The sequence below is a fragment of the Euleptes europaea genome, chromosome 11, assembly GCF_029931775.1.
Source record: "Euleptes europaea isolate rEulEur1 chromosome 11, rEulEur1.hap1, whole genome shotgun sequence".
Classification (NCBI taxonomy): domain Eukaryota; kingdom Metazoa; phylum Chordata; class Lepidosauria; order Squamata; family Sphaerodactylidae; genus Euleptes; species Euleptes europaea.
The window spans coordinates 37,666,531-37,683,138 of NC_079322.1; the positions used below are offsets into that span (position 1 = coordinate 37,666,531).

The 16,608-nt window shown below is 43.3% G+C and overlaps 1 protein-coding gene across 1 annotated transcript in view; it reads right to left on the reverse strand.

The window, feature by feature from the left end:
* Positions 1-16,608, reverse strand: part of KCNH8 (potassium voltage-gated channel subfamily H member 8) — a 220,835-nt gene that overhangs the window by 146,261 nt on the left and 57,966 nt on the right. The window contains exon 2 of the mRNA XM_056857318.1: positions 2,797-3,030. Within this exon, the coding sequence (XP_056713296.1) occupies positions 2,797-3,030 (234 nt within the window). The remainder of the gene's footprint in view (positions 1-2,796; positions 3,031-16,608) is intronic.

The window sequence follows — 16,608 nt, forward strand, 5'->3', positions numbered from 1 at the left end:
CTCTCGGCACCCGCTCCTCCTCCTTGGTTCATTTGTTTGGGGTTGAGCTGAGCCGTACTAGTTTGAGGGGGGGTTGTTCTGCTGGGGGGCCTTGACTGCCTCTGTGGAGTGTGATTTTTTGGGGGGTTACCTGTCCTGGGGGGGCTGATTGCCTCTTTGTGAGTGAAATCTATCAATCCTGAAGATATGGAATTTGTGCAGGTCGCACTTACGCTAGTAGCATTATAAGATGCACTTTGGCTGTGTTGAAATGAAAAGATACGTACGTTACCCATGCTAGTTACGCTGTTTACTTACGCTTTGAGCGGGATGCACTTTCGGCGTAGTTACATCAGCTCTTAGAAGCCACGGACTGGCTTCTACTGTGTGTGTGTGTGTGTGGGGGGAAGCCAAAGGGGGGTGACCTGTCCTGGGGGGTGCTTGATCTCTTTGCGAGTGTGATTGTTGCTGTGGAAGATTTGAATCCAGCAGCATGAAATCTATCAATCCTGAAGTTACGCAATTTGCGCAGGTCGTACTTATGCTAATAGCATTATAAGATACACTTTGGGTGTGTTGAAATGAAAAGATACGTTACTCATGCTAGTTACGCTGTTTACTTACACTTTGAGTGTTGTTGGATGCACTTTTGGCATAGTTACATCAGCTCTTAGAAGCCATAGACTGGCTTCTACTGTGTGTGTGTGTGTGGGGGGGGGAAGCCAAAGGGGGGGGTGACCTGTCCTGGTGGGGGGGGGGCTTGATCTCCTCTTTATGAGTGTGATTGTTGCTGTTTTCACTGGTTGCCACCTTCACCTGGAGGTCAGAGTGGGTCGGTGAATCTCTCTCTGGCTGCCCTAGAAACAATGGGAGATTTTGCCTTGGATTTGCCACTCTCTGATGCACATTAAGGATTGCCAGCTCCTCTTCATTCCAATGGGAGGAGGGGGGAACCCCTTCCAGACCCCATAACTCAGGACCCCCGGACCCAATCTGCACCAAACTGGGGGTTCTTGCAAGAAGCATCCCGACAAGCTACACTGAAAGTTTGGGACCTCTACCTCCAAAAATGCCCCCTGGAGACATGGAAAGTCGCAAATGTGCTTAAATGGCATTATTCGGCCGAATTTATTCGCGAACGACGAATTTCATGCCGAATTCCACAGATCCGAACAGGGGGACTTTGGCATTTCCTGAATAAAAATGGGCCGAATTTTGGTGAATCCGAATTTTACTGATTTTTTTTTCAACAGCCCTAGCAGAAACACAAAAGATTGTCCTTAAAATTAAGCAATGTGAAACACTTGCTTCAGACAGCAGAGGTGGTGCCATTTCCTCCCAAGTTTGTTTGTGACAAGCAGGAGTCAGAAAGTCATTGGCCTTATACGCTCCACTCCTGTTCTTCTCCCCTCATATTTCAGAGCCAACACGGCGGACTTCCTCATTTGAATTGAAATAAACTGCAGCTTATTAAAATTCTAGAGGGGCAACCATATTCGTCTGTTATCAAAATTAAAGTCAACCAGCAGCACCTTAAATGCTAACAATATGTATTCAACAACACCTATGAGTTAGAGCTCACTTTGGCTGTTTCCACTCAGGGATTTCCCCCCAGGTGGAGCACAGCATGCACCTGCTTTATTTAGGAGTTTCCACATGACTCTGTGCTCTTTCTGAGCATGGCTCACAGGCCTCCCAGGGCTTTCTCTTTTAATCTGGAGCAAAGGAAAACTCTTTTACTCTGACAAAGAGGAATGGCACTACAGCTGTAGTCAGGTCCTTTGAGTGAAAGTGCTGCCTGCAGCCAGTGTAGAGGGGGCGGAGCTTAGTGTCACCTTCAAAATAGTGATTCTAAGCTTTGTTCTTCTCCCCTCTTTCAGCAGTTTTTTTTTTTTAATTTAGCTGAGCTGCCTCTCAGAGGGCAAGGGGGATTGCTGGGCAGCAAAAAGGACAACAAGATTCTCCTCGGGATGGTGATTCTGTGCCAATGTGACAAAGGGAGAAGGGGGTAGGGAAGAGGGGACGCCAGCAGGGACCCATGGGGTGACATCACATCCCGACGTTTCCTAGGCAGACTTTGTTTATGGGGTGGTTTGCCAGTGCCTTCCCCAGTCATCTTCCCTTTACCCCCAGCAAGCTGGGTACTCATTTGACCAACCTCAGAAGGATGGAAGGCTGAGTCAACCTTGAGCTGGCTACCTGAAACCAATATCCGGCAGGATCGAACCCAGGTCATGAGCACAGCTTGGACTGCAGTACTGCAGCTTACCACTCTGCGCCAGGGGGCAGTTAGTGACTGATTTATAATAGATACTAAGGGGTTGTTGATGTGGTCCTTACATGATTTTAGCAGCCAGGATGGGCAAGGATTTAGACTACTGATCCCAGTATCTTGTAGACATCCATCATGGAAACTGGGTCAAAATGATCCACAGACTAGGTGGTGTATTAGGCCTTTCTTCTGGTGTGCCTGTGTTATAATTGATATCCAGATCAAGGCGTATATTTTATCAGCAAAAAAATCTTGGCAAAAGTATCACAGCCAATTCTCTCTTCCTAAAACAATACAGGCTTGGATTTTGGTGTCAGCCGTCTCTGAGATACTTTGTACTCCTTGTACTGAATTCAGCAGAACCCAATACCGTGGTTTATAGCTTTTCAGCGTGCTTTCACTCAAAAGCATTTCTGTAGTCCTCTGAACATTTTTAAAATGTCAATAAACCTAAGTGGATGTTATATAACCCTTGCACTGAATAATGGTAACACTTATAATGTGTCTGGAATTAATTGAGCATGGACAGATAAAATAATACTCACCGGTCTTCTTGTTAAACATGATTTCTCCTTTGAATTCTATCTTTTCTTCTAGTGACTTTTCAATCTGAACCATCATCTGCTCATTTGTTTCAGCACCATATAAAAATTTACAGCTGCAGCTCTTCTGCATGACTTCAGTTCGTGTAAATCCAGAGAGCTCACAGAAGCCATCTGAACAGTAAACTATGGGGAATCCTTTTGCCACCTGAGCGTTTGCAAGGATGAAGTTACTATCTGCAGAAAAACACAAAATGGGAAAATATTATTTTAAAATGTGAATTGCATTCTTGTAAGAACAGTGTGGTACTCCACTACATATACAGTTTCCACAACTGAGTTTTTGTTTTACACAGTAGCAAAACTGCGCATCTTATGCAGCCTTACACTTGTAGATTTTTGTAGTGCCTAAGCCCAATTCCAAAACTCAGACTCTAGCAAGAAACATCAGGAGTGTGACTGGATTTGAATATCTTCCCTCCCCTTTCACCTCTTCATCTTGCCTTGCTCCCACTTCCATAACGAATGCAGCAGAACAGTGGAGGAAAGTTCTTGCTGTAGGTATCTGTCAGGATTCCCTTCCTCCATCCCTGACACTTGGAATGCTGCAAAAGCAGCTTTCTCAAATCCAGGAACCTAGATAAATGAGTGATCCAGGACACCTGAAACCTTAGTGTTTACCCAGACATTTTTAAGCTGCTCATGTGGTCTCAAGCAGTTTACAGTATCACTCACACACACACATAACAAAAAATATACATAGGCTGCTTTGTCATATACTCAACACGATATTTCAAAAAAGCATTAAAATAACTCAGATCATTGTTGGGGCGGGGGGCGGACCAGTGCCGGCCAAGACACAACTCATCACAAGCTTATCACAAGAGCTAATTAAAAATTGCCCACACCAGCTTTGAAAAAGGCAGAGCCAGTTCAGCTATGTTATTAAGTTTCATATTTGCTGAAACAAGGAAATCAAAGCCCAATCTAGTCAAAGGAAATCAATCCCCTTCAGGGCCCAAAGATTTCCCACCTGGTTCACCTATAACAATTTATATAGATTCCGCTTTAATTAGTTTTTCCTAAAAACCAACTGTCTATTGTCTCCTGGCTGTGGTTTAGGTAGGCTTTCTATTTGTCTGCTGGCAGCAGGATATTCCTCACCATGCCATCAACCCCCCTTTTAATAATTTGGGGAGTTGGAAAAATATATGGTAGGAATGGCATTGCTGGGGTCACTCTAGGATTTCCCCCAAGTCTCTGTGGTCTTTACCACAGAGATCGGGGGAAATGCTAAAGCGTCACTCAGAAGTGATGTCACTTCCATCTGAAAATTCACCCTTCCCAGACACCACCTCAAATTTTCCTGGCATTTGCTTATGCAGGGTTAAGAACCCTAGGTTCTGGACAGAGGCAGCAAGTGCCTCATTGAAAGATGATATAATTCTGGCTGTTTAAAGGAGAGGCTGATATAGGTAGGTTCATATGGGACAAAGCAGTCCTTAAGTTATGTTCCTGCTGGGCTGTGCAGGTTTTTAAAGGTCAATATCAACACCTTGAATTGAGCCCAAAAGCAAATTGGAAGCTTGTGTAGATGGAACAAGACTGGAGTAACATGGTTCCTATGACCCACTCCAATCAACACTCTGGCTGCACCATTCTGTACCAGCTGTAGCTTCCAGGCAGTCTTCAAGGGCAGTCTGACATAGGGCACATTGCATTGCAGGGCACGCACCGCAGAGGCAAGATCTTTTCTGCCCAAGAAGGGCCACAGCTGGCTCACCAGCTGAAGCGGCTGAATGGCACCGCTATCACCTGTTTATCTAACAGGAGGCCTGGGTCCAGGAACACTCCCAAACTATGAAGCGGCTCTGTTAGGGGGAGTGCAACCCAATCCAGAACAGAGGATAATGCATTTCCTGGGTCAGACCTTCCTCCCCACCAGTAGCACCTCCGTTTTGTTGGGATTAACTTTCAGCTTGTTAGCCCTCATCCATAGGGTTGCCAACCTCTGGGTAATAGCTGGAGATCTTCTGCTATTACAACTGATCTCCAGCCAATAGCAATCAGTTCCCCTGGAGAAAATGACGGCTTTGACAATTGGACTCTATGGCATTGAAATCCCTCCCCTCCCCAAACCCTACCCTCTGCAGATTCCACCCCAAAAACCTCCCGCTGGTGGCGAAGAGGGACTTGGCAACCCTACCCATCCATTCCAAAACTGCCTCCAGGCACCTGTTCATAGTTTCCACAGTCCCCCTGGGATCTGCTGGTAGCACAAGATAGAGCTTAATGTCATCTGCATATTGGTGGAACTGGCAACTCAGCCCAAATCTCCCTATGATCTCTCCCAGTGGCTTTACATAAATTTTATTTATATATTTGCTTATATTTAGATTTATATCCCACCCTCTATCCTGGCTGAAGATAATAAAACAAACCATTCAGTACATAATTAATTTAACACCAATAGTTCCAGATTAAAACAACATCAATGAGGCTCTATTTGACCAACAGGACTTTGGCCAAACTGACAAAGCAGTCATGCTCTCCCACTTAGATGGTAGAAACATAGGGGGAGGTAGGGAGGCCAGCTTCAATGTAAACTGTTGCTGCCCTCAACCATAGGACTGGCAGAACATCTCAGTCTTACAGGCCCTGCGGAACTGAGAGGGAGTTCCATCAGGCCAGGGCCAAGGCCAAGAAAGCCCTGACCCTGGTTGAGGACAACCGGACACTTCTCAGCCCAGGGACAACCAGCAAGTGGGAATCAGCTGAGTGTAGTGCTCTCCGAGGGGTATATGGGGAGAAGTGGCCCCATAGATTCAATGGATGAAAAGTATGAAGGACAAATGGAATCTTGGGGAACCTCATAAGCCAAAGGCCAAGGAGCAGAGCATCAGTCCCCCAGCACCACACACTGTAACCTATTCTTGAAGTAGGGACCGGAACCACCACAGAACAGTGCCCCCTATTCCAGTCCCAAAAGGTAATCCAGAAGGATACCATATTCAGTGGTCACATTTCCCCTGTCCATTTCCAGTGCATATCATCCACCAGGGTGACCAAGGCCATTTCAGTCCCATAACCAGGCCTGAAAGATTGGAATGGATCTAAACAGTCTGCTTCATTCAGGAATCTTTGAAGTTTGCCAGCCACCATTAGTTCAATCACCTTGCTCAAGAATGGTACATTTGAGACTAAATGGTATGTATTCAGCTTTCTTGGGTCCAGAGTAGGTTTCTTTAGAAGTGGATACACCGCTGCCTGCTTCAAGGCAGGAGCGACCACTCCATCTCTCAGGGAGGCATTTGCGGTCTCCCAGACCCAGTACCTTCCTGGGGCAGATTTAATCAGCAGGGAGGGGAAAGAATTGTACAAACAGGTGGTTGGTCTCAAACCATCCAGACTGAGCAAACTGAAAGGTATCACACACACCTGGACAAATTGGTACTATGAGACCATCCGATCCCATTGCTGCTAATGTAAAATCCAAGTTGAAACAGATATGAGTCTATCAAAGTACTTAGAAAAATGATGACAGTGGGCTGAAGAGCAGTCCACCTCCTCCTATTGGCCAGAACCCACTAGGCTCCTGACCACATGGAAGAGTTCGGCAGATTTACACTGTTACCCAAACTGCTCTTAACTTGGGAAATTATAGCAGCAGTTGGAAATCACAGAATATTTATTTATATAGCGGAATCACACCCAATGTATACCAGAGTTGTTTTCAGTACCCCTGAATAAAGACAGAGGCAAATTCCTTTTGGATTAAGAGAGTTTATATAAGCAAACGTTCAATGATGCATACACACACAGAAATTCCTAAGAAAGAAAAAAGTGGTATATACAGAGATGGTTCTAAGGTCATTGGTGGGTAATACATTACCAAATCCAGAAGATGTCCGAGTTCCATGGCAGAGAGGAATAAAAAGGGGGCAGGGGGAGTCCCCTGTATGTTCCAGCATGGCTGCTCACTCTGGCCGAGTGACGGTCAGTATCAGAGAGAGAGGAAGAGAGAGAGCTAAGGACTTTTGGGGGATTCAATTATACCTTACTCTGGGGGCGGGGTGGTGAGGGGCTTCGGGGGGGGGGTAGGGGAAGAGATTACCCCAGATGGCTCCTTCTCAAAACAATGGGGATCAAAGACTTCTTGTGATGTGGCAATGTTATATGCTATCCTGACACCAGTGATTTGTACATCCTCGGGACTGGCTGGAATCTGATTCTTATCTCTTGGAGATTTATGACGATGTCTCATGAAGGTGCGAATCTCAGCTTTCCAGGATGTGGCAGCTGTGGGAATCTGGCTTGTTTAGGGGCGACCCGGTCTCTTGTCCTGGACAGTCTGGCTTGCACGAAGCAAAGGAACGCTTGCCAAAGTGACGGGCATTGCCGCTTAGGCAGTATAGTGAGTCTCTGGTGTGGTTGCCTTGCCATGACCAGGGCGGGAGGTCAGGCTGCCCACCTAGTAACAACACTGTGCTGATGCAATGGTGGCAGAAAATATTGCTTCTTTGCAACCATCATTGCCAGAGGTGATCCACACACTTCAAGATCACCCTACTCCACCCACTTCTCATTAACACATTCCACTGAGTTGTTCTGGACCTGTGATGTTTGAAAGCCATCAGTGCTTCTTTCAACAATGAACATGGTGGCTATTCAATGGATTTTCAACAGTGATTCATACCCTACCCATATTTATCAAGGAACAAGTGTTTTTGTAAATTTCATAGATATTATGTTAGAAAGTGGCATTCATTATAATAAGCAACAAGCCTTTTCCTACAGCCTGTTCTGGGATTTAACCTATGAAACTTCATCTACTTTACTAAATCTCTTCTTTCTCTTCCAAAAAGAGGAAGAGAATGTAGAGTCAGTAAAGAGGGAGAGTACAGGGATGGACTGGGAGGGGAGATGGCCCTGGAAAAGAACCATGACTCCCCAGCCCACTAGACTTATTATACTGCCAATTCTGTGAGCTCTGTTTTTTTTACACCAATTAAAGCTCTCTCCAGATTTCTTCATGACAATTAACTAGATTTTACTTGTTCGCCGCAAAACCACAATCCAGTTAGGTTGAAGGCATTGCTTGACTTTTCAAGCTACCCGCTTTTGTTTTCCTAAATGGAAAATTAATATCATTATCACTTATACGTCTTGGTGTACGATTCTGCTGTCAAAACAAAATCAGATTCCCTTACTAGTAAGAGAATTAAAATCATATGCTTGCAGTGCAAATTGATGACGGTGCCTTTACATAAAAGCTAATGATTATGTATCTCGAAAGCATCTGCAGCTTTCAAATTAATTTATTCCTGGGTTCCTTATTGTTTAAAATACAATTACCTACTGCAAAGTCATTCGTCCTCTCAGCTAATTCAGTGTGAATTAGATGAAGCAGAAAGGAACACTGAATGGGTAAAAGGTGACTTGAAGCCAGGCCAATTAGCTGTAGCTGAATGTTAGCTTCTTATTGGGGTACAAATCAAGACAATGAAAATAAGCTGTGAGTGACTGGATGATACTAATAGTTCAATCCCTTTGAACCGGAAATGTCTTAATAAGTGGCCTCAAGTTATGGAAGAACTTTACTTGTTAGCCATTTCGAGTGTTTTTACAGTAGAAGAAAGTGGAATTAAAAATACAGTATTTATTCAAATGCAAGACTAGGGTTTGTTTGCCAGTATTCCATCACAGAAAGGGGGTCGTTTCACATTTGCATACGTTACAGTTATGTCCAGTAATAAATCTTTTATGTACAACATGGCTGGGGGGGGGGGTTGTCTTACATTCATGGTCATGTTCCTTTAGAAGAAATATGGCATCTATTTAGATAAACAATATACTCAAGTTAGTGGAAGGAATCACCCTGAAACTTAAAAAGTTCTTTGCCAAATACAGCAAAGGGATGGGGCTGCTTGAAAAATTTACACACTCAACTTTTTGCACATTTCTTAGGGATTTTTGCTTGAATGTAGTCAACATTTCCTTATCATCAGGCTTCTTTTATTCACTTAATACATTATCTGTGAAATGAAAGGTGAACAATTTATGTGATCTGAAGGAAACCAGAGTATCATGTCATCATGAAGCACAGAGAGAGGTGAAGAGGAGGCTATTTCAGTTTGATAAAAGTACTTCTGAACTTTGTGCTTGGCATGTTTGTTCTACTTTGGCTCTTGGAATATCCCCTCCTGTTTCCCTTTCATTATCTAAAATACCCTATTGTCCCAAGCAGCCACTGTGCATTCATGTTGAATAGACTGAATGCTCTACCGATAGCAGAATTGAATGGGCACTATAGGGGAATTCTATTGTCTGATCACCTATGTAGCTGTTCTACTGGTAAGACTGAGACTATTGACCATATGCTGCTATTCTGTATGCATTGGGCCTCACTTAGATCATTGTGGATTACCCCTATTCTGAGAAAGTATCAACTTGCTCCCAAATCAAAAGCAGTCTCCTTTCTGTTATCTGATATCTGTCAGGGAACTACTAATTTATGATTGGTTATTACCCATGCAGTCCTAGTTATTCATGCTTAATTGCCTGATTTTTTTTGGGGGGGGTAAAGCTGTGACATTTTGCAAGCCCAGCAGAACCAGTAGAACCCAGTGCCACTGTGGCAGTGCAAGCTCAATTGGACCAAAGTCAGACCAGAGGATCTCTGTGGTGGAAACTGGGGGGTTGGGGACTTTGCAAGCCCAACAGAACCAGTGACAATGTACAGATATCCAGCAGAACCCAGTGCCATGGTGGCAGTTCAAGCTCAACAGAAGTAATGCTCAACTAAAGAATCACAGCCGAATAAATTCAAGTGGGGGGAACACACAAAGCACATCTGGCAAAAAAAAAAAAAACACCTCCTGAAACTGTCAAACAGACTTGAAATTGATGGAAGCAGCCTGGCAAGCTGATAGAAACCCCAGGAGATACAGAAGCAAAGAAAAACAAAGAAACTGTGTGTGTGGGAGGAAAAAACTGTCCTGGGAGCAGCAACATTGGCTCCCAATCTTCCCAGTTAACCCTGAATATTTCTGGGATTTTTCAGGACAATTTTTTCGGCATCCTGAAAAATTCTCAGATATATTTAGAATGTCAAATATACCCAAAAATATCAATACGATATTTTGGGGGGTATCAATATGATGTTTTGGGGGTATGATTTCAGTTCAGTTTTACCCTAATGCACATCCCTAGTCACAATTAATGACTGCAGTTCACAGAATAATAACATGCCTTCTAAGACAATGCAAACTCCCCTGGAAATCTTATCAATAATAAAATAAAACCAGGTCAATCACCCCTCTCCTGGCCTTTGTTAACAGATACATAGTTCAGATTTCCTGACTAAATCATCCCATCTCACCTCTGCCTTACTCACCAATGTTATGTTGATGATGTAACATTACTTCCAGGTATTCACCATTAAAAAAAAATCTCCCACTGGGCTTCAGTGAGCCGGCGGACAAAAAACAGGGACACCAGAAGCAGGAGACCTGGCCTACCTATATCTAAATAATGCTCTGCCTTTTTGTTATGACCAAATTCAGCACCTTCCAGACTTTCTTGCAGATTTAAATTTTCTTTCCTAATTTCATTAGAACATCATCAAGACCTAATTTCATTAGAACATCAGCATCAGAAACCCTCCCCCCCAGCTCTCACTTTACTTTTGGCTTCCAACTCTCTAATTATGTCTCTTTGCTCCTGTGATGTCTGTTCAAGTTCTGTCAGTTCCCCCCCCCCCCGACTTTCTAGCTTAGGTTCTAGAACACTCAACTTATCAGAAGGAGGCAAAACATTGTACAAATTAGAGGTTATTCTTTTATTCCTTTTTTCCCCATCCCCTCTCCTTTCCTCCAGTCCCTTTCCTCAAATTTACTGAATTCCTTGCTTTAAAAATCCTTTATTATTTGCAAACTCAACTCTGCCATTTAAAACCTCCTCCTCCCAATCCTGAATTTTATTTCTATGTTTAAGGCCCATTTTTTCTACAACAGAAATAGTTTTTCTCTATGATCCATACTCCAAGTAGATCAGTTAATTCCAGAAAAAAGATTAGCCTGGTTAGTTCAAAGAAGGAAAGGAACTCTACCCAGTTCTTGGACGTCGCAATCCTGAGTACAGAAAATAATCTCATGAAATGCATCATCTCCTTTCTGTATTTGAAAGCAACTCTCAATTTATATTCCCCATCATATTTTTATTTAGAGAACTGATACTTGTCCTTTTAAGCAAAGCTGGGAAGAACCAAATAAAATTAGAGAAACACTGGGGTGGTGGGTGGAATCCTTCACCTGGAGAGCTAGCATGGTGTAGTGGTAAAGAGTAGTGGACTCTAATCTGGAGAACCGGGTTTGGTTCCTTAGACCACATGAGCCACAGACTCAAATCTGGTGAACCCGGGTTGTTTCTCCACTCCTCCACATGAAGTCTCCTGGGTGACCTTGGGCTAGTCACAGTTCTCTCAGAACTCTCTCAGCCCCACCTACCTGACAAGGTGTCTGTTGTAGGGAGGGGAAGGGAAGGCGATTGTAAACTGTTGTTGAAGGCTTTCACGGTCAGAGTTCATTGGTTCTTGTAGGTTATCCAGGCTGTGTAACCGTGGTCTTGGTATTTTCTTTCCTGACGTTTCGCCAGCAGCTGTGGCAGGCATCTTCAGAGGAGTAACACTGAAGGACAGTGTCTCTCAGTGTCAAGTGTGTAGGAAGAGTAATATATAGTCAGAAAGGGGTTGGGTTGAGCTGAATCATTGTCCTGCAAAAAGTATCAAAGGTAATGTGCTAATCATTGTCCTGTAAGTATCAAGATAATGTGCTAATGAGGATGTGGTATGTTAATGTGGAACCATTGTATCCTGATCTGTTAATGTGTGAAATCTAAAGCTAATCTGCATGGCCATTGTGGACTGTAGTCTTTGTTAGTCTGGAGGTTTTCAGGACAGGAAGACAAGCCTTATTCATTCTTAAACTCTTCTTTTCTGTTAAAGTTGTGCTGATGTTTATGAATTTCAATGGCTTCTCTGTGCAATCTGACAGAATAGTTGGTAGAATTGTCCAGTCTTTCAGTGTCTTGGAATAAGACCCTGTGTCCTGTTTGTGTCAGTCCATGTTCAGCAATTGCTGATTTCTCAGGTTGGCCAAGTCTGCAGTATCTTTCATGTTCTTTTATCCTTGTTTGTATGCTGCGTTTTGTGGTCCCGATGTAAACTTGTCCACAGCTGCATCTTGTAAACTGCTTTGAGACTCCTTAAGGTAGACAAAAGCAGGGCATGAAAACCAACTCTTCTTCTTCTTCAGTACCAGCATCAGCCCAAGAAAGGTTCTTCTTTGAAAAGGATGGGGGGAATTGCTCTTCCATTCTTTGGAGACTCTGAAGAGATATGAAATTATCCTGCAGCAGTGGATTAGGTAGAACACATCTGAGGAGTATGGAACAGCCACACTCTCACTGCTTGTCTTCAGCCTCATCACTATTTTTGTGTTATTTTTGTGTCAAGGATTATCAACCATTATCAGTTGACATATCCTTGTAATTCTTTAATTTTTTATTATTCATAAATGGGATTCAACATACCTAGCAAATGAAATCCAATTGATTTATAGCCATGGGGGAAATTAAATGTTGTATCTCAACGCATTATTACATATAATTCACAATTGCTTCCAAATAGACAATGTGAGACTGCACCAATCTTATAGAACAAACAGAAAGGAGGAAGCCCAGAATGGCAAAAATCTATATTTGTTGAAAAATCTGACATGTCCTGACACACTGAAAGCTCAAAGCTTTTCCACAGGGGAATAACTGTTTGCCAACAATGTTACATTAATATATTCCCAGTGAGTGTGTTCTCTATCTACTAATTCTATCAAAAGCTAGGCTCATGAGGAAGTGCTTTGAGCTCAAAGTGCATTAGAACTTTGGGTATTTTCCAGTAAATCCTAGTTTGGACCACTTTTCTTCTGGGATTCCGTAGGCAAAGAGGACTGGGTAAGGATCACTCTCACCGGCAGTATTATTACAGAAGAAGTGACATCTACTGAAATTTTGCTTTTAACACAGATATTTAAAGGCTCATGTATATTCCAATGCTATGCAAATATACTTGGAAGTAAATCCTTCATGTATAATAAATTTTCTTTTTGGGTTAGTGGGCATAGGAATAGCCTTAATCTAATAACTCTAGGCATATTCAAAAACATCTATTTTATATTAAGTTTGTCTTAAAATGTTCTTCAAATGTCACTTTCTAAACCTCAGTGAACAGATGTCATATGATGATATCAGAATTTTTGTATAGTTAGGAACCAATAATACAATAACGTCATCTTTCTCTTTCTTGCTTTTTCTCATTGTATATTATTGTTTTGCTTTCCTACTACAAATCAGAAAGTTAGACCACAAATCTCACATTTATATCAAAGTAGTGTTGTGACAAGTCATAGCACAATATATGAATCTGGGGAGTACAGAAACATTAGTGTAAATTAGATAAACCTACAGAATGGGGAAAGGGGTATTTTATCTTTGAAATGATGCTGCATAAAACAGAAAGGCATTTTTTTTAAAAAAAATTAAATGTAGATGTCCATACTTCTAGGGAAAATATGGGAAATTGCTATTATATTTTTGCAGTGCTTTTCCTGCTTTTACTATTTCAGATCCCTGGGGTTTTTTTGTGTGTGTGTGTGTGTGGGGGGGGTACTTGCTTTTTAGACCAGTAATTTATTAAACATTTCCATTCATAATAAAAAAGAAATAATACAATTTAACAAAAATTGGAAATTTAGCAAACTAAATGCATCACTGATAGCAATTATTGACAGAGGAAGTCATTAATTAGAATATATTGCTATCTGTCAGTTCACAGCTGTTTTTAGTTTTCAGGTAAATAAGGAGGAGGGAGGGAAGGTGGCACGGTATGGCCTGATCTTCTCAGATCTCAGAAGCAATACAGGGTTGGTACTTGGATGGGAGACCACTAAGGAAGAATGCAGAGGAAAACAAGTTTCTAAGTTTGTAGAAACCTGATAACAAGTACTTAAATAAGGAGGAGCAACAGGAGAAATAAAGAGTAAAAGGGAAAGAAATGAAGGTGAGTTGTCTGCCAGCTAGATAGGCAGCAAGATGAGATTATATCACAGGGATTGTAACAATATAGTGGTCATCAAACAACTCCAGAAAGGGATCCCATGTGCCATCAAATTTATATTCCTTTGCATAAAATGTTAATTGTTTCAGAGATACCAAGTTTTTGAGTTAGATTTCCAGTCATCAATATTAGATGGTCAGCTAGATTTTCAGATCTGTAAAAGTGGTCTCTTTGCAACTGAGTGAATGACATGTAGACATGCACATTTTATTTAGAGAGTACAGCACATCTGAATATTGCATTCCAGGGCTAAGGAATCCAGATCACAAGATCCAGGGCTAAGGAATCCAGATCATAAGATATGGCTAAGGAATCCAGATCACAAGACCCATTTCCCATTAAATCAGGGGTGGGGAACCTTTTTCCTGCCAAGGACCGTTTGCACATTTATAACATCATTCGGGGGCCATACCAGGTGTAGATCTCCCAGTGTGGGGGGGGAGAGGCTAGGGTTGCCAGGTCTCCAGCCACCACCTAGAGGTTGGCAACCCCAGGGGAAGCCACGCAGAGAAGGCCTAGAGGGCTCCCCCAGTCCTCCACCCCTTCCAGGCAGGAGGGCAGCCAGCGGTGGGCCCAAGCAAATGAGGCGCCAGGGAGGCACAGCCTGCGGTCAATCGGCAAGGGAGGAAGGAAGGAAAACAGAGAAAGAGGGAAAGGGAGAGAGGGAAAAAGAAATGGAAAGGGGGGAGAAAGAATAGGACGGAGGGAGACAGAGAAAGAGACAGAAAGAGAGGGGGAGAGAGAAGCCTTCCTCCCCTCCTACACACACCCGCTGGCCCCATGCGACCTGGCCCCAGGCTCCATGCCCTCCCTGCTCCAGAGTCCACAAAAGGCCCCCTGAAGCCCGATCGGCTCCTGCGCGCATGCTCTGCCGCTGGGAGCCGCGGGCCTGTTCCCCCCCCCCTCACTGCTCAACAGCTGACAGGCAGCAAGAGTGTGCCCCGGCATTCCTGCATGCTGCGGCTATAGGAGGCAACCTTGGGGGAAAGCGTCCCTCTCCCTCCTCTTGTCGACCAACAGCTGTCAGTCGGTGAGAGGAGGTCCAAAGGGCGCCGCAGCACCCCTGCAAGCCGTGGCCCCAGGAACACACTCAGGGAGGGCCGCCCTATGCCACGCCTTCGCGGCGGGGCCCCAGAGCTCCCGAGGGCCACAAAAAATGTCCTCGGGGGCCGCATATGGCCCCCGGGCCTGAGGTTCCCCATCCCTGCATTAAATGGTGACATTGTGGGATTGCTATTTGGTGGACAACAGACAGTTTTTCCAAGAACTTAAACCAATTCTGGCACTTCAGAGATAGAATGAACTTTAAACCCAAATACAGAAAATAGATGCTTAAGTTTATTTTGTTGCCATTGTTGACTAAAGCATTGGGTATTTAGTTTGTAGCTCTTTGAAAAGTACTAGCAACTCTTGAGAATTTCATAATAGTGGAAATGCTTTTCTTAGCTGAAACTTTGTATAGAAATGTGCCTCTTTCAGTTCTGAGCACTGCAATAAGCCAGATCAGTGATTTACAAGTTACTGTCACTTAAAGGTCAGCACAAGGTTGAAGAATGAATATGACTGTGCTTCTGACTCTGGCAGACATTTTCTGACTCTAGAATTATTAACTACCAAAGCCAAAACATATACTAGTGTTGAGCTGAAAGTTTTTAAAGGACTGCTTTGGCTCAAAATGAGGGATGAAGAGGATGGGGATGTGAAAGGTGTCGAGAAACCTCAACCCCCACTGCCTTTCTCGCTGTTTCCTGCTCCTGTCGTAGCAGTAACAGCAGCTCCCCTCCTGCTTCTGCAAATCTTTTTCTTCTCTTCATCACAAGACATCACAGATATTCTGACATCATTTCCCTGGCTTTCACTGAACCCCTACCAGAGCAAGTTCAGGAAGTCGTGTTTTCTGCCCTCTGAGCATCCTGTGGGTAAAGAAAATCTAGCCCTCTGCAGGCACTGCAATTACATTTACAGTGACTGTTTTGCAACCCTGGGGGGGGGGGATCATTTCCCCCAACTTTGTAGACTATAAATGGCAAAGCTAACTGAGACGGGCCCTGATTTGCATGGTGCAGGCTAGCCTCATTTTGTCAGATTTCAGAAGCTAAGCAGGGTTGACCATGGTTAGTACTTGGATGGGAGATCACCAAGGAATACTAGGATTGCTTCGCAGCAGAAAGCAATAGCAAACCACTTCAGTCAGTGTCTTGCCTTGAAAACCCTGTTGGGTTGCCATAAGTTGACTGAGCCTTGAAAGCACTTTACATGACATCACATACTGGAAATTGGTGCAACCTTATATATATTTGAGTAGTGGTGCCTTCCTCCCACCCCCAAAAAACTGAATATGGCAAGACTTTATGTATCAGCACTATTATTGCTTCACATATTTGTATGTCAAGGTCTCCTTACCATCTTGACCTTTTACAAAAGGCTACATCCTTTTCAAAATATGTCACATTAATTGTCTGGTTTTTGTTCACATAAGCCATCATTCATACGTGCAAAATGGGAGCAGTAAGAAGAGTGGGGTAAAAAAAAATGGAGAACTTTCCACAAATGGAGCAAAATATGATTAAATATAAATTAATCAAAACAAAACATTGAGCATCTGTTCTTAAAAATGCAGATAGGGAAATTGGCCTTCTCAAATC